This window comes from Anas acuta, chromosome Z (genome assembly GCF_963932015.1).
Source record: "Anas acuta chromosome Z, bAnaAcu1.1, whole genome shotgun sequence".
Taxonomy (NCBI): domain Eukaryota; kingdom Metazoa; phylum Chordata; class Aves; order Anseriformes; family Anatidae; genus Anas; species Anas acuta.
In genome coordinates, this window is record NC_089017.1 from 48,555,033 (window position 1) to 48,579,703 (window position 24,671).

The 24,671-nt window shown below is 36.4% G+C and overlaps 1 protein-coding gene across 2 annotated transcripts in view; it reads left to right on the plus strand.

Annotated features, from left to right (window-relative positions):
• The window catches only part of GAK (cyclin G associated kinase), a 70,319-nt gene that overhangs the window by 12,536 nt on the left and 33,112 nt on the right, over nt 1–24,671 (plus strand). For both annotated transcript variants that reach the window (XM_068666126.1, XM_068666125.1), the window contains exons 4-13: nt 1,834–1,948; nt 2,360–2,502; nt 5,160–5,285; nt 6,034–6,123; nt 10,853–10,988; nt 11,628–11,740; nt 12,310–12,421; nt 14,451–14,574; nt 21,931–21,980; nt 22,067–22,215. In XM_068666126.1, the coding sequence (XP_068522227.1) occupies nt 1,834–1,948; nt 2,360–2,502; nt 5,160–5,285; nt 6,034–6,123; nt 10,853–10,988; nt 11,628–11,740; nt 12,310–12,421; nt 14,451–14,574; nt 21,931–21,980; nt 22,067–22,215 (1,158 nt within the window). The remainder of the gene's footprint in view (nt 1–1,833; nt 1,949–2,359; nt 2,503–5,159; nt 5,286–6,033; nt 6,124–10,852; nt 10,989–11,627; nt 11,741–12,309; nt 12,422–14,450; nt 14,575–21,930; nt 21,981–22,066; nt 22,216–24,671) is intronic.

The following is a 24,671-nucleotide window of genomic DNA, read 5'->3' on the forward strand; positions in this document are numbered from 1 at the left end:
GTCTCTGTTCATGCCTTATGCTGGTTAAGAGGACTGATATTTGAGGAAGATCTGAGTTCCTGGCTTGATGTGATTCTGGCACTGACATTCCAATAAGCTCAGTTCCTCAAATTGCAGGAATTTAATGTGCACAGATAATTTTAGTAGGCGGTGTAGACTTTGCCATGTACTCTGTCTACCAAGTAATGAAATTCTTATTTGAGCATTCTTGTCGCCCTCTGGCCACCATGAAGAGAGCTTTTGTCCTTTATGATGATATTTAAATCTTAATGATACTTCCTCACATGCACTGCATTTACTGCCTTTTTGACTACTCATAATCTCGCTTTTACTGTCAGTATATCTTAATTTCTGCATCAGGTGCACCTTGCTTGAAAAAGTAATAGTGAATTTAGAGGAAGGAATTTCAGTAGAATCCGTGGAGCAGAAACAAGGAGCAGAACTGTCAGTGTGTTCATCCTTTTCACCTCCAATGATGTCAGGTGTTAGGTATAATACAATCTGTCATGTTGTATTTCTCAGTCCAGGTAATGTTCTCAGTCCTCAGCTTTAGAAGACTTGATACTTGTATCCCAGCATTTCTAATACCCTTACTTTGTTTCAAGAGTCAGTGAGTAACTGTGGCATGCAGCTGGTTTTTGGCTACTATATTCAGTTGCATTTTGAGTTACCATGCAAAATCACTGATCTTAAGTTAAGCTACTAAGACGTTTCTTTGTATGCCTGCTGAAATGTTTGTCAAAAATGTCACGTGGACACCATCTGCTGAAAAAAATACACTTGCAAAGAGCTGAATAACATAACATTGTGCAATTTTTAGCTACTCTGACTGCGCCTTACCAGGAGTAAGCGATTATTCTTTGTGTATATTTTCACAGCTCACTCATTGAAGTATACTTACAACGGGAAAGAGGCTTAACTGTGCTAACTTTCTGAGATAATATAACTATGTAATGAAACTACTTCTCACAGTAGTTAGCAAAAGGCTCTGAAGAGATGCATATGATAAAAGAAAAAGCACTTCTGATTCATACTAACTTGATGGATTTAACTTGCACTTTTTGTTTTTATACTTCTGTTAGGTTGTCTTTCCTTTTTTTTTCATTTTTAGACTTGGTGAATGCAGCTTGTAAATCATTTATTTGTCTAGCAGACATGATTCTCAGTGTTTGGCTAGGGTGATGCACATCAGGAACAACACAAGTAGGCATAGTGCAATGTAAATCTCCACTAGAAGGAGCTGAGATCACTTTTGTGGTTCTCCTATTCACATAGTTCAAAAATGATATCTTGGATATTTGACCTGTAAGTGAAAAATGGCAAGAGTTTTAGTATGAGTTATTACTCATAAGAAGGTAAGCTTCCCAGTCGTTTAGAACTTTTATTTACGTTGAACTTTATTGTACTGACTTAATTTTAAGCATTGTGGACTTAATACTTGTCTTGTAGAGGCAGGTGTTAATACAATAGCCCTTTCTTGGTAAGCTGACTAGAGAAGCATCTAATTATTAAAATGTATCCCTGACACTTCTGTTAATGCTTTGCAGTCATTATAAAAAGAGAAGGAGTATCTAAGGCTGTTACAAAGTCCAGTGTCCTTGAAGCCTTAATAACAAGAATGTTTTTATTTTTGCTATGTTACTTTCAGTGGCTTGCCTTGAAGTCTATTTTTGCAGCTGAGATATGGATTTACTTGTTTGGCTGAGTGTCTTAAGTGCAGCAGTAATACCTTCTGTGAGTTTGAGCTAACATTCAAAAGAGGTGTCTGTGAATGCTATATACAGTAATATCAATATATTTGACAGTATTCTTCCTTAAACACATTACCTCCAGAAAAAACTTTCAGGCCATCCCAACATTGTCCAGTTCTGCTCTGCTGCATCTATAGGAAAAGAAGAATCAGACACGGGACAGGGAGAGTTTCTTCTGCTTACAGAGTTGTGTAAAGGTAAACATTTTTTCTCTAAGCACTGGACATCACTTCTGACAGCTGTTTTGCCCAGGTTGCTTCACGGGTTAGTTCTAAAAACCTCCTAAATATAGCATAGCTCATTAGAGCTAGAATTCAGCTCCCTCTTTTATAAGAGTTGTGTTATGTTCTTTGAGATGGTTTAACATCTTCTTAAATATGGGGTAATCACGAAGTTCTTTGTATTTGAGACCAGTCCAGGAAGGAACAGCAGGAATGTTTCTCAGGAGTGCTATTTCCCTTGGCACTGCAGTCTGTGTGGATTTGCCATTTTTTGGAATTTCTATCTCAAGACTGTAGACCTTTCTTGATGAGTGTCTATTCATGACAGGCTTTCAGACTTTATTTTGTTCTGTGTGTGCTTATGTGAATTTATGTGATTTTCTACAGGACAGCTGGTGGAATTCTTAAAGAAGGTAGAACCCAAAGGACCCATCTCCTGTGATACAGTTTTGAAGATTTTTTATCAAACCTGCAGAGCTGTGCAGCATATGCATAAACAGAAGCCTCCTATAATCCACAGAGACTTAAAGGTCTGTTACAGTGCAAAGGCTGATTTACTCTTAAGGCTGTTGCTCAATTACAGTGGACAGTCACGAGCATAGCGCTTACATGTATTGCCTTGCCAAGAATACTGGTTGTTGATGAAGGTCATCACTGAAATACTTGCAGCTTTGCAAGTACCATCTTTTCCTTATATTTGTGGCATTATTTTTTTTCTATTAGCTAGTTCAGGTAGGTTACAAAAAATCATATAAAGTCTTTTGCTGGTTAAGTTAGTGTAAAAGTTTTTTGTTTTTAATAAAATAACCAGAGTTATGACTTACAAATTGCAGTTTTGGCAAGGAGATTTTCTCAGTACTGACAAACAGGCTCCTAGATCATACCAAATAAGAGACTTTAATCAAGCTGGGATGCATCTTTTTTGGTGATACTTTCTAGAATAAGATCTTGCAATCTTGGCAGAAATCTCTATGCACTGGCCACTAGAAAACCTTGTTTAAAAAAAAAAAAAAACAAAAACGACTCTCCTCTAAAAAAGGGATGGAAAGCTATTTACAGATACACAGCGTCTTACATAGCCAGTTCCATACAAGGTCTTCAGTGTGTTATAGCTGAGCCAATGCTGTAATTAGGTCTGCTTTTTTTCTTGTCAAGGGAAATTCCTGTCAGAGATCAAATAAGGAAAGAGGCAGAAATTTGGTATCATTTTAGAGGCTGTAAAACAAGATGAAATGACAGTTGTGCTGCAATAGGCAAGGACCTTATTATAATCAAGTGTCAAATGGGGATCACTTAACTGTGCTACACTTTCAGGAAAGCAGGCCTGCACTGCGGCATAAAAAACAAACAAAAAACCCTAAGTTAAAAGTTTTGAGTCTACCTTCAAGTGAGATCTGAGATGGTAGTGTGTTTTTGGGGAGAGGTGTAATGGGCTGCAGTCCAAAAAGACTGTCTAAACTCTTTTGACTGAAAATGGTAGGATTCATAGAGTTTCTGCAGTATAGCTTAAAGATCAGCTTCATATAGTGGCGTCTGTTTCTGTCTTCCTGTGGCTTCCTTCTCTTGCTTTTCAGTGTAACACATTCTGAATCCCTTTGGACAAAGTTTGCACTTAAAATGCGTGTATACAGCACTGGAAGAACCCAGCTAGTTACTGAATTGTGAAAGTTCAAGCTAGTTAAAGAGTGATTGGTAAACAGTCAGTTCTTGTCTGATATTTTAATCATCTAAATTTGATCTTTACAGGATTTGGTTTGCATAACACAGGTCATGGGGTCTATTAGAGACTATCTGAATAATCAGCTGAAACTTTTTTAGTTATTAGCAACCTTCAGCAGAGTATGCAGCACAACATGTTCACAAAATCTTGATTTTTGTCCAGTGTTACTGGACCCATTTTTAGTGTTCAAACTTGATTTGATGTTGAATCATAGAATGTTTTTTGTTTGAAGGGACCTTAAAGATCACCCTGTTCTGGGGTATCTTCATTTCCAGCTGTAGTCAGGGATGCCACCATCCTTAGATCAGGTTGCCCAGGGCCCCAACCAACCTGGCCTTGAATACCCCCAGGGATGAGGCAACCACATCTTCTTTGGGCAACCTGTTCCTCTACTTTACCACCCTCACAGTAAAGATTTCTTCTTAATATCTAGTCTAAATCTACCTTCTTTGAGTTTAAAGTGATTACTCCTTGTCTCTGTCTCCCATTTTCTGGGAGCAAAAGAGGTGAGCAAAAGTTATCCAACAAAGGAATTCAATTTGCTTATTGAGTTTGATACTTAAACAGCTGACTGTCATCTTTACAAGGTAGTCAAAATTCATTTTATGGTGGAAGAAGGACATGTCTAAGGGAGGTCAGTGGGATGTTATGAAAACTGAAGTTTTGGAGAATGACATCCAGAGATACAGCAGTGTCAAAAGGAAAGGGAAGATAGATCTGTCTATCTGGAATGTGGTAGCATAATGTTGGAAAAGTTAAAATGCACATTGGTCCCTTTTCATGACTTGTGTCTTAGCAGTTTTTGTGGACATGACCATGTGATACTTCTGCCCAGTATTTACTCTCCATTTTAAGTTTCCTCACAGTTTCATTGAGCAGTCCAGAAGGGTTGGATTCTCAGGCCCTAAGAAAGGGAAGGGTTGAAGATGAAATGTTCAGGCAGCACATGTTCCTCTAACAGTTGGCCTCTACTCATGAGGTCATGGCTGCATCATTCTGGCTGTCCACCAACAGCCTGCTTCTCTGCTGGTAACTTCTGTATTTTGTATCTACAGCAGTCCTAACCTCCACTCCACTGCAGTTGAGCTAACAATGTTCAGTTCTGTGAATGAAAGCATTTGTATTTCAAGATACTGCTTATGCAAGTGATGATATAAAAAAAACAAGCCTATCCTTGGGCACTAATAAAATGACGTTTTTCTCCCCAGGGTTTAGTTCTTGTTCTCTTGGATGTGTAATGCTTATAACATTTTTGATGCTTCCTCTTAAAAATTGTCTGTATTGCAGTGTAGTGCTGTTTGAAGCCTTTGTTTTCCTGTAAACAGCAACGTTCCAGGCTAGACTGAAGTATTTTCCATACATGTGTTTTTTATATTTGTTATGTACAAATAAGTTGATATTTAAAGTATGTGTTTTGATGTTTAAAAGTGGGATGTCTTCAATTTATTATTCTACCTCTTTTTGAAGGTGGAAAACCTGCTCATTAGTAACCAAGGGACAATTAAACTCTGTGACTTTGGTAGTGCTACAACTGTAGCTTACTACCCTGACTATAGCTGGTCTGCACAAAAGAGAGCACTGGTTGAAGAAGAGGTGAGACTATTTTAAAGTAATTAATGTTGACAGTTGATTCAGTTATCTGCTATTAATCTGCTGTTAATTCATGGAACTTCTAAGACAAATGAAGATTCTTACAGTTGTGTTAATAAGTTCTGTTTTTATATTCATGTTGCTAGAGTTTAAAGACTGCCTGCAGTTAAAATCATAGCTTGTTTTCTGTAGCTCTGTCTGTAAGCACAGCTTCATTTTGAACATTGTGTTTCATCGCTGCGGTCTGGTGTGGAAATAGAAGTGATTGATTAATAGAGCCTCTTCTAATTGCACTATCAACAGGAAGTTGAAAATTGGTAATGCTGAAGAGATTCTCACCTTCTGAATTTTCTGTTAAAAGATTTATGAAGAAATAACAGGTCTTCTGAGCAGGACTTAAGTAGGCAGTATTACTGTGCTCCGAGGGCTACGGTGACAGCATTAAATGTGCTGTTGATTTTTTCCAAAGTGCATTTGCTCTTTATTTTGAGGTGAGAATAATGTTCCTAATGTGAAAGAGTGATTTAGCTTCACATACTTGAGTTTTGGAAATATTCTTGAAGATTACAATGTTATCAAAGTCCTTGTGACTATTACATGATTCAGTTGATGGCTTCTGCATGGACAAGTGTTTCTGAAATTAATTTTCAAAGATAGCTGCCCATGCAGACTGGATAGCATTCTATCTCTGTGGTTGATTGTCACTAAAGCTTATTCTAGTTTCTGCTTCAAGAAATTCTATCTTCCGCAGATCACCAGGAATACAACACCAATGTACAGGACACCAGAGATGATAGACTTGTATTCAAATTTTCCAATTAGTGAAAAGCAGGACATTTGGGTAAGAAATTTTCTTTTGCTTTATCATAGCTTCTTATGTCATAGTGAGACTGATTATGCAGTCTGCATCTTAATTTTTTGACTAAAATGAATGAAAATAAATGTGGATTAGACTCTGTCAAAATCAATTGAACTACTGTGAACTGTGTATCTAAGTCGTGAGATGTAGACTTAATGTTTTTTCCCCAGAATTCTAGCTTGATTTCCATTGTAAAAGGAAATGCTGAGCTTTATTTGACAATCAATTGATCTGTTGCTTAGGTGGAGCTTACCTCAATACAGACATAATACTTACATGTATAGTCCTTAAATTAAAAATTCAAATTCTTTCCTTTCATGTTCTGTCATGCATGTCATCCTGTGACAACTTGCTGGTAAGTTGAGTTAAAGCCGAGTACATCTAGGTACATCTTGCAAGCTGCTTCATATATTCCCACTATCTAATACTTCTGGAAATGTAAATGAGGGGCTCCTTGCTGAGGAGTAAAATTTCAAATTTGGGTTCTCCTTAACCAGTACTTGATAAGAAATTCTTCAGTTTTTGTAAGATCCAGATTTTACTTCTGTATGAATTGAGTCTCTGTAGATTTCATGTCCCTTATTTTTTTTTTTTTCAGAAATTATTTTAGAGTATTGTCTGTGTATGCATGGAACAATACTATAAAACTTTTGATTATTGTTTCTTACTGCCTGAAACTTGAGCTGGGTGCGGGAATTACAGTATCTCGATTTGTTTCAAAATCTTCTCCTCCTTTCCTCAAAAGACAGTATGTCCCCCCCAAAAAAACAAACAAACAAAAAACAAAACAACAACAACAAAAAACAATAACCCTAAACACTTCCACTATGCTAAGGAGTGAGATGAGACAAAATGGTAAAGGAAAATTAAGATTTGTTTGTGGCAGTGCTTTGTGTTGAGTCAGCATTAGTTGATGACAATATCCCCAGGTTCAGTGAGTTTTCTTCCATTCAGGCAAGCCTGCATACCTTTGTCATGAGATTTAACACCTGTTGTGACAAAGTAATTAAAGGCTTTTTTGTCACTTATTTTTTTTCATTTTCTTCTGCCCAGACTACTTAGAACTTCTTAGCAAAAAAGAGAAAAGTTTAATAGTATAGTTGTTAAATTCAGGAACTTCCAATAAGCCGATCTTTGGTATTAATCCTGCTTTATTTCAATGTACTCTGACATCTCAGAATGCATTTGCTGTGCTGATTCCAAATATAGAATATGGACTGTAGTCAAAATTCAGAATGGATGGCTGGTTATAACCCTTCTCACTTGAGTTTTTTTTAATTATGTGCTCAATCTGTCAAACATTGACTCCTTTCTAGCATTACCATTGCAAGAAAAAGCCTGTCTTGAAGGATTTTTTTTTTGAAATTCAAACTATGGTAGACATCTACCCTCCACCCTCTGGAATGGTGAGGGTGGGAAATTCAAAACAGCAATATCTTTCCAGATTTCCAGGAATAATTTGGACTATAGCTCCTGATGGTTAAAACTAGATTTTGTACTTTCTCAGGGAGCTGAGGGATCATGTGAATTGTGCTGAATGCTTATTTTCAGTGCTAGGCAAAATAATTGAAAGATAAAAGGGACCAAACATTAATAACATTAATATTTTAGTGTTAAGTAATTGAGATTGGTTATTAGTTGTCTTTTGACTTCTGAATATATTAGAAATGAATTTGTTCTGATAAACATGTTCTGTTTTTTGATATACTTCTGTTGTCAGTCTGGTTACCTTTGGGAATCTAATTAAACATTAGACAACCTGCTCTATGATTACAATATTACATTTGGGAAAATTGGCTAAATACAAAAATTCAGAAGTTGTGTTATAATTGGAATAAAAGTGATTTTACTGAGTGTTGTAGTGAAGGCTTGATGAAATGGGTCAGTATTAGCAAAATGATGTGAAAATAACGTACTGTGAATTTTAAATGCATCTGGAGCTTAATCTACCTCAGGTACCTGATTAAGAATGACAGACATCTTTAAACTGGAGCTCTTCAGAAAGACTGTCTAATTATGTATGCTGATGGCTTCTGAATTACTGACTTCTGAGGAGATTTTATAGATATCACTGAAGGGTAGCTTATGAAGATTTACCACTCAGTGCATGAATTCAAGGAGATGGATAGGCTCACTTTTGGCATTGCATTCTGAAACACCACCAGTGTGTGCTGCAGTGGTTTTAACACCTTTATGCTGGGGGCTAGCTGAAATGCTGCTTAAGCCTGGTAGCAAACCAGCCTTCTGGAGGAAGCACTGCTTCTGTAGAGGATGGAAATGTAATCAGAATGAGTAAACTAGATTCTGAATAAGCTACTTGCCTAACGAATAACTTTTTTTCCCACTCTTTAATACTGTCTTGCTTTTTATGATAATGTTGAATGATCCTAACTGCTGGGATTCAGGAGTGCTGTGTCCAACCCTGGAATGTCAGTGAATTATTCATAGTTATTTTTTAACTTTGACATTCTGCATTTTTTTTCTGTTGGTACATAAGTTCACAAATTGACCCAGGCAGCTTCTTTAATGGTTATTTCCAAAGTCCCGGGGCAACATCTTGGGGAAATGGGCTCTTCTGTTAAGTACATCTGCACAGCTTTAGCACCGATAATACTGGCTTTGGGGAATGCCTTAATGCAACTGGAATTGACTGTAGCCAAATTGAATCACAATTGGAGTTTAAAGTGTTAAAAAGAACTAGTTACGATTCTAAGATACAGATAAAGGAGGAGGAATAAATAATACTCCATATCATTTCAAGCAAAGATTGAATCCAAGTGGTCTGTCTCTTTGCGTTCACCCAGTTGTCTCTGTGCTCTTCTCCCTCGTGTGACTATGGATGCTGTCTCCTAATGTGCTTGATGTACTGACCTGCATAGGAAATAGTTTCATTCCTCCAACCAAATTATGATCTGTCTTACGCCTTTCAAAGCAGATACTCCTGTGGCAGAGTAGTTACTGTTCCAATATTCTCCTGCTGGATTAATTAATGTAGACTACATGGTGGTTCAATGTATACATTATATGGAGTTCTTTATTTTATATCAAGTCAGACACAAATGTACTTGCTATATGATAACGTACAGAATTAGCATACACAGCTTGCTTCTGGCCCAGGGTTTAGTGAATTAACAAGTCGTTTTGGAGTGACTATATGTCAAGCCTTAGATTTTAATAACATTCAACTCTTTGAAATTGTTCTTGGGATAAACGGACAAGCAAAGACAGTTTGAGACAGTGTGCAAGGAGGACTGAAAGCAGTAAACAGATTTCTCAGCTAGTATCTTTGCTGGCTTGTTTTTTTGAGGGAAGGATATAAGAACCCATATGCTTTAGTAAGTAAGCTGGGTACAGAAGAGAGTAAGGAAGAATTCACCAGTACGTTGTGCAAACGTTTTCTTAGAGGTATTGGGTGCTTTACCAGAAAGTTTTTGTAAGCCAGAGGGAAGCATGGTTCTTCTATGCCAGGATCACTCTGCAAATAGGTTTCATATATTCTTATGAGTTCATATTTATGTATACACACACACACACAGTGTGTGTGTGTGTATATATATATATATACATATGTATATATGTGTGTGTATATATATATGTATGTGTATATATATATACACACAAATATATACAAAACTTAAATTTACTTAACTAACACACAAAATTGTTCTAACTAATCCATAGCACCTACACTATTCAGAAATTAGAACTTGTTATGTCCTGCTGGCTCTGATAGTTGTTCCCTTGTCAGGTTACACAGGTAAGTTAAGTTTGGACACTTCAAGGAACTTTGAAGTTCCTAGAATGTGGTAGTCACAACTCTGTGATTTTTTTCTTTGAGGCTAGAAAAATCCATCTGGGATTGATTTTCAACTTTACTTGCTAGAAAGAATTGAATAACCTTCTGATTAAAGTTGTTACGTGGCTATTAGGAAACAAAGGGACAATCGTTTCAGGCTGTTTTTCTTCAAATCTTTATCAAAACAACTGTTTCAGAGACACCTTTGTGTTCCCATAGCATGGCATTTAAACAGACTGGTTTATACTTAAATGCTTACCTTGCTGGTGCATTGTATAGTAAAGTATTTGGGTTAGAAATAAGAGACCAAACTCCTACTCAAGAAACAGAATTAGTCTCCTTGAAGCCTAAGATGAAGTTTAGAAATAAAATGTCTAATACTTCTGGAAGAAAAACTGTTCCTGAACATGCTCAGTGTTGCAAGTGCTCATTTTTTTGTATACTGCAAAATGCAAAAAATAGATGTATTATTATGATTTTTAAAAAGACATGAATAGGAGAATCACTGAAACTGAAAGCTTCAGGGAGGGGAGGGAAGAACAAACCACATACCTATTTAAAAGCAGTTTCACTTCTAGGAGTGCTCTAAAATGACAAGTGACTGTTTTACTAAGTGTTTCTGTCCTCAGAGAAACATCAAGGCTAATTATTTCAGGAGTGTGAAACTGATACCTAAAGCATTGTTTTATATGCATGTGTGTGTGTATGTACATGCATATAAATGTGTGTATGTACATGCATATATATGTGTGTGTGTGTGTATGTACATAAAATTAAGGTTGCATGAGTCAGCAGTTGATGATTGAAATCTGTGATCTGCAAGCTCTATTAAGGAACTTAATCAATTGCATAGTCTAAAATTCCACTTCAGTTATCAGTTCCTGAATTAAATATTTCTGCCTTGTCTCTCTGTAGGCTCTGGGCTGTATCCTGTATTTACTCTGCTTTAGGCAACATCCTTTTGAAGATGGAGCTAAACTTCGCATAGTCAATGGAAAATACACTATTCCACAAAATGACACCCGCTATTCTGTGTTTCATGATCTCATCAGTAAGTTTATAATGTTACTAGCTTGGTGGTCGCAATGGATGTGTCTTAGTATTTGTGTTATATTCCTGGAATTAAGTGTTGTAGATCCCTGCATAATTATGTGATGACGGAAAAGTTAACTGTAACAACTTTTCATTGTATTCAAAATTTTAATCCAAATTCAGAAAACTTAAACTTTAAATGAAACGTATTTTTTAGCCATGTCACCTGTCTTGTTTAGTGTTTGAATCATTCCATAGGAGTGATTAGTGTTTTGATGAATTCTTTGAATTTGCTTTCGAAATACTTATTTCTTTCAATAAATATAGGTTGCCGAAAGCTTTGATTACAGTTCCAGAACTTTGGCTACAAATCCAACATTATTAAATTGCTGTCAAAAAATAAATCCAACATTGCTTCTGAGGTTGGTCATTATTAGACTCCTAAAGTATATGCTATGAAATATTCTTGACCATAAATGGTGTTAGTTGTATCACTTACAACAGTGATACTTGAATATGGATTTAGTGTCTGCTCCACACTGTTCCACATGTTTGAGTGCTCACATTGCTTTAGAGTACACTGAAGAAAGTACTGATGTTTGCTGAAAGAAGAGCTCTGAAGGGTATCTGTTTTATTGCCTGAACCATGTTTTCTTAGGCTCTTCGTTGAAAGTGAACCCAGAGGAAAGATTGTCAATCACTGAACTAGTGAATCAACTGCAGGAGATTGCAGCAGCTAGGAATGTGAACCCTAAATCCCCCATCACAGAGGTAAAGGAATCTCATAAAGGAGTATTATTGATTAGGTCTCCTTCCTTTCTCTCCTTTTTTATCCAATGTGAGTTCAGTAACAAATGTCAGAGCAGGTCCCATGTTCCTTAGTCTTTTGAAAACTTCACAATTTTGTAATTCATTTGAATTGGTCTACATTACCTGTATGGTCTTTGAAAATGTACTTTTATAATTTAGAGCTTATGTGACATTAGAGTAAACTAATTATAGTTCTTACTGCTTATTGAAAAAATGTCATGATCTTGGGTCATTCCTTTGTAAGTAAGTGCTCTATTTTACATGCTGCATTTAATAATCATTAACTTGCACAGGAAAATCTAATACATGAGGACTCTGCCTACGTTGACTGGAAACCCACTTATTTGTCTCCAGTTTGATTAATTTACACAATACTGAAACTGAATGAATTGCTGTACTTGACCTTCCTGGCTTTCTCATGAGCCTCACAAACAGATTGCATGCTTGTTCTCACCAAGTTATACTGTGTAAGTTACTTTTATAAGTTGGCTAAATGAGCAAGAAAATCATCACAGTATTGATCTCCACAGCTCCTGGAACAAAATGGAGGCTATGGGAACAATGCTCAGCCTCGGGTGTCTGTAACATCGGTTTCACAGAGCTCCAAGCCTGCAGGACAGCTCAATAACATGTACAATGCAGGTATTTGCAGAAAGAAATATCTTGGTTTTTGGAAGAAAAAAAAAGTCACTTTGGGGTTTTAGACATTTATGTGGCTACTTTGAATTTACATTGCTGTTTCTAACCTTTTTCCTTTTTCTCAGGGTTTGGTTGTATGTTGATAATGCAAATGTGAATTTCTCAAATTTGTTGCTGAAGATAAAATTTAGTTTCTTGTGTAGAACAGTTGAAACTAAAATGCATTACTGACTTGTAGATGGGTAAGAGTGTTCTGATAATGAATTAAGAATTGATGAGAGTAACTGACAGAATAAGAAATAATATTTCTAAGAATAAGAGCTACAGTGAAAGTAAACAAAAATATTTTACTTTAAACCTCAAACTTTCCAGTTCAGTGAGGCATATGATATTTTGAAATATTCAGTGTAAAGTGAGAATTTGTAAAGTTAAATTTAACTGCTGAAAATCTTCTCAGAAGTGCTGGATTATAACAAAAACCTTGATATGTTGTGGCACAAGTTACCAAAATTGGTCCATATCTTGAGGTCTTGCACAACATTGGATCTCTACTGTAGGAAGATGATACTTGTCTCTTTTCCAAGCAGAACTACTTAGCATTATATATGACATGACCAAAAGCAGCCATTCTGTGTCTTTTTCATAACTTTATGCTAAAACAGGCTTGTTGATATCTAAATGTTGAGGTAGTCCAACCAAGAAATGCAGAAGCAATTTCAAGGATTTTGTCTGTTGGTAGCTATCTAGGAACTACAATAGCACATTGATATTAAGAAGCCACCGATTTGACACTATTATTTTAGTCTGATAAAAGCCTACATGAGGAAGAAATAAATTTGTAGGCATCTGAAATCCCCCTCTCCCCCCTACCCCTTATCCCCTAAAAAAGCTTTTGAACTGAACCCCATCTGTTAGTTAGAAGCCCGTCTCATAGCAATTGTAGTCTACAGTCATTTTCATATTTGGCTTTGTCAATCCCAAAATAAAATTTTTTGACAACCTCAAGAAGGTAAAAAGCAGAAGCCTAAGCTCATTTATGGGTAGTCAGGTCATTGCGTTCAGAAGCACCATAGCTGATGCTGCCTTGAGTCCAGCTAATTAGGGGATGATTATGCAGAGTTGTGCCAGAGGAACTTTAGTGATGAGAAGTTGTGTTAGCATCTGAAGAAAAGCAGTAGTTAGGCTAACAGCACTTAATTGAATCAACCAAAGCACGTCTTCAAAATGACACAATTAAAAGCTGATGTACCCATTCTATAAAAGTAGGTATTCCAGGGTTCACTCAATTGGAAATATTTGTACTTCATATAGCGAAGAAAATAAAAAGCTAATGGGCTTACTTGCATCTAATTTTTTAATGAAAGGCAGTTTCTGCAACCATCTTACATCAAGTATGAGTATGTTGCTTAACATTACAATTAATGTAGAAGAAATCAAGGGAGTATTTCATACTATATTCAGTTTTCCTTCCAGTTTGGTGGCACTTGCTTTATATTATGTATGCTGAATTGCCAGTAAGAGGGTATTAAAGCTCAAGAGGAAATTTAAAAAATTGGGTAATATTTATTTGCAGTAATTTTGTCTGTATATGAATTGCTGAATAGGAATCTAGCTTCCAAATAGGAGTATAATCAAAAGGCTGTCTGGCCATCTGTTTTGTGCGGGATCGAGTACTCTTTGTATACTATCATGCTAACAAATAGATGTTTCTAGCTGAGATTTTGGGCTTAAAATGTAACTTAATTATGCCTGCACAGGCTGTATGAAATGCCTTACTTTTATGAATCTTTTACTGTTTTCTCTTAAATGTGAGTAGTCAACTAAGCAATCTGTTATGTAGTTTACCAATAGCTCTTGACCATGCAGAGGTCATTCTTTTCATAGGTCATCATTAAGGAAAGCTTTTGAACTGTGAGCCTTACAACAAAGTTTAGCCTGTATATACTTCCATCTTTGTAGGCAAATTGCTTTAAAATGGAGCCTATTCCAGGATATGACTTAAAGTACAATTACTTCTGTTTGACTACTCTAGGCCTGACTGTTGCAGAGTGTGACCAGACTTACGGAGGGTTCTTTGATATTCTGAGAGGAGGAACAGAACGGTTTTTCACAAATATTAAGGATACGTCTTCTAAAGTTATCCAGTCTGTGGCCAAGTGAGTAAAAATAAATTGTGCTGGTAAGAGCTCTAAATGAAGGCTCAAGAGCTTATTGTAGAAATGGTCAAATTCAGCATTGTTTTCTAAATATGAACTCTAATAGCTAATAGCACTGAGACTTTATGAATTATTATTTCTACCGTAGCTTTTGTATTAATGTGTTTTAGAAATATAGACAGGCTTTCCCCCCAGCATAAGTGCTGCATTTCCTGCTGTTGTCTTCTGTTTTACACATGCTGAAAACCTGGGAGAGATGAGTGGAGAGGGGCTGGAGCAGGGAGGAGTGGTATAGAAATAAGGTTATCATGGGTCAAACAAACAAACAAAAAAACAACAAAACTATATGATGCGTCAATGAATAAAGAAGGAATAATGAAAGATAGAGTAGTGTTAGTTAAAGGGAATGGAGGGGAGAGAAACTGCAGGGAAATGGTGCATTGGCTCTTCTGTCCAGTTTAGTTTGCAGTTGTCATCCAGTGTCCTCTTTCTGTCAAATATGGGTGATTGAATGGAGAGACTTTAGGCAAAATGAGTGGTTCTGCACTTTGTCTTTTTTGCCTTGAATTACATAGAAGAATACTTTCCTCCCCGGATGTGTATGTTCTCAGAGTATTAGTGCAGTGTTGTTTCTAATGATTCTTTTCACTCCCACTACAAATGGTTTTAACTGTCTTTATATGATTGGTCATCACAGTATGGATTCATACATTTTTGAACTTATAATCAAGTTTGATGCAGTGTGAAACCTTTTTCTTAATTCTAGGAAGAGAGGAAGGTAAGTCAATAGGATAATAGAAGTACAGCAACTGTACTTTGTCCTTTACTGTAGGGTTTGTAGCACTTTAATCGGAAATACCATACTTGAAGTCTTTTGCTTGTAACTGCTTTTCTGTCAGGTGTAGTCTGTTTATTGTACAGCTCTAAACTGTTTGTAATGATCAGAGAACTCGGGTGTGTGGAACTTGCACCTCTGTAGCTACTTTGAGTGCATTTTTCTTTGTTTGTTCTTATGTTTAGTCCGTTTAAACTTCTCATGTATGGCTTAAAAAGGCTAGGTCCTCTGTTTTTAAAGGTCAGAAAAGCTATGTAGCTTTGATCTGTCCTTACAAGCCTTCCACAGATAAAAACGATTGGCACAACATCAAATTTTTTTTTGGAGAACTACACTGACTTGAGAGAAGAGTGGGAGGTATACAAGGGGAGTGAACTGTCACATGATGAAAAACAGTGAGTTCTCAGCAGCATAGCAGAACTGTAGGAATTCTGTGTATGAAGTATTATGATGAGCTGCTTTTAACTTTTCAGCAACCATTCCCCATTTTAGTTCTTTGGCTCATGCTGTCTTACAGACCTCTGTTCTTTATCTCCTTGCACCTGCTACCTTTTGTGGAACCGATCTTCCTCTGACCATCTGTTCAGCCTTGCTTTTGTTGCTTTTATGGTATCTTTTTAAAGAAAATTTCTGTGTGATAATAGTTATATTCTGCCAATTCCTTGCCTTTAGCAGCTCTACTACTTAAAAACTTGAAGGTACTAAATTCCTTGTCTTAAATTCTGCTATTTTGCATTAATTTTGAAGTTTAACAGAGAAATGACTTTTCCTTAGTGATAGTCCTTATTTGTCTTCTCCTTTGACAAAGTTACAAAATTATAAAGCTTTAAGCTGTCATTCTTGTGCCTTTGTTTTTACTCTTTCACTCTAGTATTTTGATTGTACACTGCATGCTTCTGCACTATTCTTGCACTCCACTTCTTGTGCTGTTGTCTCCACATGACTTTCTGTATTGTGCCCCCAGTTACATCCGAAGACGTTTCTCTTCCTGCGCTTGCAAGCAGTTTATTCCTTAATGGCCACTGATTACTTTCTGAATTTCATCTTGTGCTGTTCTCCCCTTTTGCCAGGGGTGAGGGATAAGAGCTCTCTACAGGTGACCTTTCAGGATGGAATGCCTCATGCTGACTTCTCACCTTATTTTTATGTCTTACCTGACAGGTTTGTGGGGCTTTCTGCTTTGTGCATTTTCATTTGGTTCCATAATAAAAGTAGCATGCAAGGAGTAAAATAGTAACTGTATATTCAAACTCATCTGGCAGCTTCTGATGTATAGTGAGTACTTAATGGTCAAAGATGCTGGTCAGTTCACATGCTCTTCTCTCTCTAAAATTATTTGTTAGAGAATTGTGATTGCCCAAATAAGTTTTGCATCTTAGTTACAGTGTTCATTTTGAATTGCTAGTTACTGTACTGTTGCTGAACTATATCCTTGGCACTTTAGTTAGAATCAAGTTTTTAACTTTTTAAAATTTTTATTTTATTTTTTTACAAATTTGGAAGAGTATGATTGAGATGGAAGCTCTTGTGCCCTGCCCAAAACCAGGGTCATTCAGGCCTTAAATCACAAGGAGACACAAACTGTTGAAGTTCTCTAAACTGCTTCAAACTTAATCCAGCATGATTTACTTTGTGATAGTGTCTGAGCTGCTGTCAGGGATCTAAATGCTGTTGGAGATATTTCTGTGCATGTCTTGTGGAACTCAATAAATATTCTTAGTCAGGAAAAAGCTCTTCACTTTTCCATCTCATTTGCATTACTCACAGAAGGTCGTATGTGGTTATTCACTAGAATTGAGTAACTTGAGAGCACAGTTTGGGGTGGGTTTTTACGCTTAACAGTTGTAAGTGCTAAAATATTCGAATTAGATCATAAACTCATAGAATGGTTTGAGTTCAAAGGGACCTCATGGATCATCCAGTTCCAGCCCCCCTGCTGTAGATGGTGATGCCACCCACTAGATCAGCATGCTCAGGGCCTCATCTAACCTGGCAGATAACCAACCATTGGTCTCTTCTAGCTAAAGGGGGATAAAATGCTTCCATGTCCTGTGAGGAATTGAGAGAGGATCATCAGAGTATCATCAGACAGTGTCTGTAAATGTGCCACGACTTAATGGCAAGCTGTCACTTTTGCTTTAAATTGTCTAAACATTAAATACCAAGTGTAATCATGAGGAGATGGGTTCCTCTCCAGTGTTTTGGACTGGGCTGATTAAATACAGATTGATGTCTAAGGTGACTCATGCACCTTAAAGGGAATGTGAGGTTGTCAAATATATTAAAGCTCTGCACTAGTAAAAACAAATATTGCTCTTGTGGAGAACTGTCTTGATACAACTGCATTTTTTTCCCTGTTTTCCATGTGAATTTGTTTTCACATGGTTTTGGGAATGAAAGAAAAGGAGGAATGCACCAAGTACATGAATGTGCTAGTGAGAATAAGTTACTTCAATACTTGTTTTCCATATGATGCTTAATCAATACTCAAAGAAAACCTTTTCCACTTGGAATTCGTCAGTGCTCTTCAGTGGCCATTAACGCTGCAAGTTTCATTCTCTGAGTCTGTATTCCATTTCACTGGAATGGCAGCACATGAATTAGTGTGAGCAATATTTAATGTTTTACAAGACCTATGTAGTCTGAAGTTCTTTAGCATGTACATACTCACTGTGCTTCTGAGAGTCCTACCACTAGGCTTGTGCATTCTTAAACTTCTTGTACTTTAACTGTGCTGAAATGCTAATCCATTCTTTGTGTCTGCTGTAGGACATAGCTGTTTTCTGTCAGGGTCATTCTCTGCCCTCACAAACTTGTGTTGTGGCTACAGCTGACAGAATAAAGGATGAAATAATGCCTTTTCTACTACTGATTGCATCCTTGACTACCTTTCTAAAACTCTTCAACAAACATGAGAAGCAGGCATTCTGGATAAACTCAAATGTCTATTCCTTGAAATGCATTTTCCAACTCCTTATGTTGGAGTCTGTCATCTAGTTAGAATCAGAGAGAGGCTTGGGATGGAAGGTACCTGATATTGAAACCTGGTATGGAATTCCTATTATAGAATTTGCATTCTGCACTTCTGGTCTTTTTTTTTTTTTTTTTTTTTTTACTTTGTCAAACTAGTCTCTTCTGTTGAAGAGATTATGATCTAAAAATGCAAGAACAATTAGCTGCCTTTTATTGTTAGCTTCCTTTGCTTCTAAGGTAATTTTGTTTCTGGATGCTGCATTAATGTTTTATTTGATAGATCTTAACGTTGCATTGGGTAGCTGAATGATTAATTCAGTTTCACAAAGCAAAACTAAGCGGAAGCAGATTGTTGTGAGTTTCAGTGCTGCATTTCTTCTTGGCCTGTAAGAAAATAAGCATCAGCAGTGGTGGTACTTAGCTAATGAATAGGTGTTTTATTGTGAATGTAGAAATGTGTGGAGAAAGATTGTTTAGTGTTAGAGCATTATTTGACTAAAGAGTGCTTTGCGTTCTTACTTTTTAGCTATACCAATTCATCTGTTGTTTTTTTTATTCTTTCTTTCCCATCTTCAGGTGATAGCAACACACGGTAACTGCTCATCCAAAATTTTGTGCTGTATGCTAACTAGCTTTATTTTAAAATTGCATATTTTTTTAACTTAATTTGCTGGAGTGATGTTTTGTTTAATATTAAGTATCACTATTAAATGCAACTGTTTTGACAGAACTAGTATTGCCAACCCTTTCCACAATGAGAAGTCTGTAACATTTAATTACAACTTCTGAATTTTTTCAGATACTTGTACTGCAAAATTAGAATTTATATTTTATTTGCTATATTTTGCTTTAGGTATCTTGCTATAAAAGCTTTGCCTGCTGTTATTGGAAAAGGATAGCATACTTTTTCCATTTACCTTTAATTGAAGCCTTTAAAAAGCCTAAAAATTACGGATTTTTTTCAAACCAGAAAACCTACGTGCAGTGTCGGGTTGTCACGCAAAAACGTTGTTGCACTCATCACCTGCTGGCAACATTGCTATGGTAAATGAAATGTCCTGATGTTAGTAGCATGAAAGGAAAAACCTCAGTCCTGGTATTTTATTACAGGGTTGTGTCTTGTTACAGGGTTATGTCTTGAAATGTATAGGAATGCATATCAGTGTGTGTGTGAAAAGTGGACTGAAAAATTGTGTGTCTATTTTGTCTACCTGAAAATTAAAGGAATCTTATTTGCCAGTCTGAAGTGAAACACTCCAGTAAAAAGAGTATCTTCTGTTCCATTGTTAATACTGAATTAGATCTCAAGTCCTCAGAATAAAGCTTAAGGGAAACATGGAATAGGAATTTAAGGAAAGTCACACATCTTGAGAGTTTTGTTGATTTTGCAGTTTGCATAGCAGTTACATTTTAATTAAGACAGCAGAACCATTCTGAAGCTTTTTTCAGTTGCAACAGGCATACAGATTTTTTCCTGCAAAATAGCAAGCTTTTCTTGGCTGTGATGTTATTGTCATACCAAATAGCACTTTTTCAGTAAGTGCTTTAGCTTTAATGTGCATGGGGCTTTTCTGCAAGTGCGTGTAGTGAGAGCCATGCTCCTAGTAATGTTGCATTTTAATTTAGACAAATGTAAAAATCAAAGATGTATAGAATAGTGTTTTTAGTAAACAGGTTAGTATCTGAAAATATTCCCTAATGGATGTAAAGACAGTTTTTTGTTTTTCTTTTTATAGATCTGTGCATTCATTTCACACTGTTGTTTAACCTGTAGTAATGTAAAAGACATAATAGATCTTTGTTCTCAGGCTATCATATTAGGTGGTTCTTTGTCTTGATACTAAAAAAAGTTGAAGTCGTTAGAATGATCTGCATGTTTTCTTGCTTAACGCAGGTGGGTGTAAGTGACAGAATTTGACACTTCTCAATCATAAATGACTGTGTTCATCACTAGTAAGAATTTATAATTGGCTCTGAGTATAATTTTCTCCCTTAATCAGTTTGGCTGAGGAAGTTAAATATTTCCAGAGTTGCAAAGAAGTTTGAAATAGACAAAATGGCCAAACACTATCTAGACTGAGTTTTCAGTGCTTTGTCTAGTAAGGCTCTCAAAATTCCTTGTAGTGACTTCAATTTATCTTGAGACCTTGGATCATTTTTTATTGTTAGGACAAGGACTATGCCAGTCCATATAAACATTCTTTCATGTCATTGCCTTCAAAGGAATTGTTCTTACCTCACCTAAAATCGTCCTACCAGTCCTTGTAAATTCAATCTTTCAATCAATCCCTCCAGGCTCTTTTGTATTTAATAGCAAGCCATAGGGAATCAAAGAAATAATGTTTTCTCTTAATGTTTTGAAAATGAGTGCAGTATTCTATGTCTTCTCTTTCAGCGTCTTGAAATTTTGTAGTAATTCTAGAACACCTGGTTTTGATAATGCATTTACATTCTTTAAATATGCATCATACTGTGGTGAACTTTTGATATTCTGGAGTTATGCTACTAATTTCAGTTAGGTATCTAACCCAAATTCTGTAGGTGATATTTGTTCTTGCTTTGCCAGTCAGGAGTGCAGGCGTGTTGGATCCAAGTCAAGGGTGTTGGGTTTATGCTAGAGTCTTTCAGTCTTTCTGAGGCTTTTTCATCCTGCTACATAGCAACTACCCTGGAAAAAAAAATATCAGTCATTTTAAAATACTAAGTTGTTGGCATAATGTAGGTGATTAAGCAGAGATGGAAGGAATTGAACTAAACAAAAAACCCGTCACAATTATAGAAATGAGTAGTAATTGCTCACTTTGAAAATTCACTTCCAAAATGCCCAGAGGAATGATTTCAATTTATAAATTCAATGAATATACAGTAAATTTGAGCTGAAATCTATGAAGACAGGCAGAGGGAGTTGGGGTTGTTCAGCCTGGAGAAAAGAAGGCTCTGTGCAGACCTTACAGCGGCCTTCCAGTGCCTAAAAGGGGTCTACAGGAAAGGTGGGGAGGGACTCTTTGTCAGGGGGTTTATATAACATCTATAATATTATATATAACATATATATATGTTTTATATATATATATGTATGTATGTGTTACATGTAACATTATTAATTTATATAACATCTATATATTTATATAACATGTTTTAAATAACATCTTTGTAGTGATAGGGCAAGGGGTTATGGCTTTAACCTAAAAGAGGGAAAGTTTAGCTACTGGGGAGAAATTCTTCCTATAAAAAAGATGGAGAGCGACTTTTTACATGGGCAGATAGTTCTAGGACCTGGGCAAACTTAACCTAAAAGAGGGTAGATTTAGATTAGATATAAGGAAGAAATTCTTTACTCAGAGGGTGGTGAGGCACTGGAACAGGTTGCTCAGAGAAGCTGTGGATGCCTCATCTCTGGAGGTATTCAAGGCCAGGCTGAATGGGTCCTTCAGATGGAAGAAATAAAAGATTATTCTTTGTAGTGAGTGGAGGCTGACCTGAATTTTTGAATCTATGTCTCAAATGCTTCTGCTTCCCAGTACTAACTCCAATGTGTTCTGTTTCAGTTATGCCAAAGGAGACTTGGATATATCATACATCACTTCCAGAATTGCAGGTATGATTACTACATCTCTCGATCATTTGATTGTTCTTAGTATATGAAGATCTCAAGGTGAAGTATTCACTTCTTTCTGTTTTCAGTGATGTCCTTTCCGGCTGAAGGTGTAGAGTCTGCCATCAAAAATAACATAGAAGATGTGAGGTTATGTTTGGACTCTAAACATCCTGGGCACTATGCTGTGTATAACCTTTCTCAAAGAACATACAGGCCTTCAAGATTCCATAATAGGGTGTGTATAATCTTTGTGTATTTTTATAAAAGGTCTTTCAACAAAGTATCTTAGTGTATATCTTCAGCTTCCCGTTGTGGGATGTGTTAAAGTAGGCTGCTTAATCAAAAATATGACAAAATAAGAGTGTAAACATAAGGTTAGAATAGCCTGTGTTCTGCTTGGTTTTGGTTCCTGTTCAAAGTTATAAATTAAGGCTAATCTTTAATCTTACTGACTCAAGTACGTTTCTTAGGCTAGTGATATGTTTGAAGAAATGTATTGGTACCCTTATATATTTCAGATTTAAATGAAGAACAGCAGTCTTACTAAAACCTCAGTCTCTTCTCATTCAGATTTTTTTTTTCTTTCAAAAGTAGTACTGCTTTGGAGATTGATTTTAAATAATGCTGATTGGACTTTCTCTTTGTCCCACTGCATACTGTTTGACTCCAGTGTGGCCCAGCCCTGGAGCGTTGTGTTTTCCAGAGATGACTACTTGACAGCTTGTTGCTACTGCATGAGATACTGGTATAATTTAGCTGAGCCTTCAGTAGCCTTCCTGCCTATTTCTCTGATGCTAAAATGAAGACACATCCCCAGTTCAGTAACACAATAATGAGGGCAACTTGGTGGGTGTTAAAACTCTGGACTTCTGTCAGTGCTCCTAAATATGCTTCAACTGTCCTGTAACTAGCTCAACAGTCTAAGTTACTGCTGTGTTTTGAGTTGTCTAGCACTAGCTATGCTAGACCCTATCTACATTGTGTGTAGTGATCGTGCCCCTTCCCCACAATACTGACTGCCCAGTGGGGAGTCTAAAAGCATTATGTGCTACATGAAATATAAGGTCCTTGTAGACTTTATTCTGCAGAGCCATCCTTTAGCATTTCTTCAGTTATCTGAGTTTGCTTAAACGTCATCAGGCTGGGAAATATTTAATGTATGTTATCCAGTGTTTGTCACTTCCCTATTTGTATTCTTACTTTGTACTGTCTACAAGTTTAAATGTCACACCTGAAAAGCAGTTATGACCTCTTTGAGTGGAGGATTCTATTCAGGATCAAGATTTTTTGAATTTGGCTCAGTATGAGGTTTAGTTAAAGACTGTTAAACAGTCTTGGAGCAGGTGCTTCAAACAAAAACTTCAGGAATGCATTTTAGCACTAAGATCCTGGAGAAGTCCACCGAGGCTGATGTATTTAAGTGAACTCATTTATTCCTTGTTCTGATAAATCTATCAGTCTTACCTAGACACTGATATTCCTGATGTATTAATGCTGTGAGTGGCAGTATGTATGCAGTTAAATCTTCCAGTGGCCTGAAGATTTTCTGGTATACATCTGTCTTAGTGACATTGATTTTGTTGTATGATCTTTGTTTTGCTGTATCTGGAAAGAAATAATATCTTGTATCTTGTCACAACACTATGTGTTCCTGCCCACTTCGTTGGCTAGGAGTGTTTAAGTTCTATAAAAAGAAGCAAACAAAAAAGCAAAAAATTGTATTCTGTAAAAACAGATATTTTACTTGAGAAAAATCTTGTACGAAGAAAAACTCATGATGGGAAAATTTTCCCTGTCCATCTTTGAAATCCAGATTTATGATGAGTAATGCTTCCTGACTTTTTTAACTTCGTTAGTCAGTGCTGGGCTAGAGCAGTCAAGTAAGAAGCTAAAGAAGCTTAAGCTTCTCTAGTGCCACAAACGATGATTCTGGCAAGCCTTAAACCCTTAAACTTGATCAAAATAGAACAGCATCTAAAACATTTATGAAATGATACTTTCATGGTTTCCTGTGTACTATGTCTAAATCCTTAAAAAAAAAAAAAAAAGCCTTGATTAAAGTTAATGGTAGCTTTGAAATCCTCTCTGCTAACTTTGAGTTGTGTTTGGAACAGGTTGCTTCGAGAGGTTGTGCACTCAGTCTCTGGAGATTTCTAAGACCTGCCAGTATAAAGCTCTCAGCAAGTCAGTCTGACCTTACCACTGACTCTGCTTTGAGCTGTTGGAGCCTCAGGAGATCTCTAGTTCACTGCAATCTGAATTTTTCTTTGATTCCATCTTATAAAGGGAGGTTGTGGGTCTTTAAAGGTGTCAGCAACACAACATGTTGGCAATTTCAATTTTGATAATGACCTGAACATTTTGAGCTTCAAACGCAGCCAAATGGAAAGTGGGCAATGTTGTGTGGTTTCCATTTCCATGGCAAAACTAGAGTCTGAGCAGAAAGTAAACTTTAAGTCAAAAAAAGTATTTTCTCTAACTTTTAGAATATGTATTTTCCACTTTATTTTCTGGTTTATAGCTGTAATGCTGCCATATGATTCTTTCAGTGATAGTATAGTATTTGAGATGTACTGACGCCCATGTTCAAATCTGTGGTGAGCAAGAATATAAAGGGCTGTTTGCTTTAGCTTTATTTGGTCTGTGGTGACTTTGCAAAACTTTTCACTAACAAAAGAATGTTAAATCTCT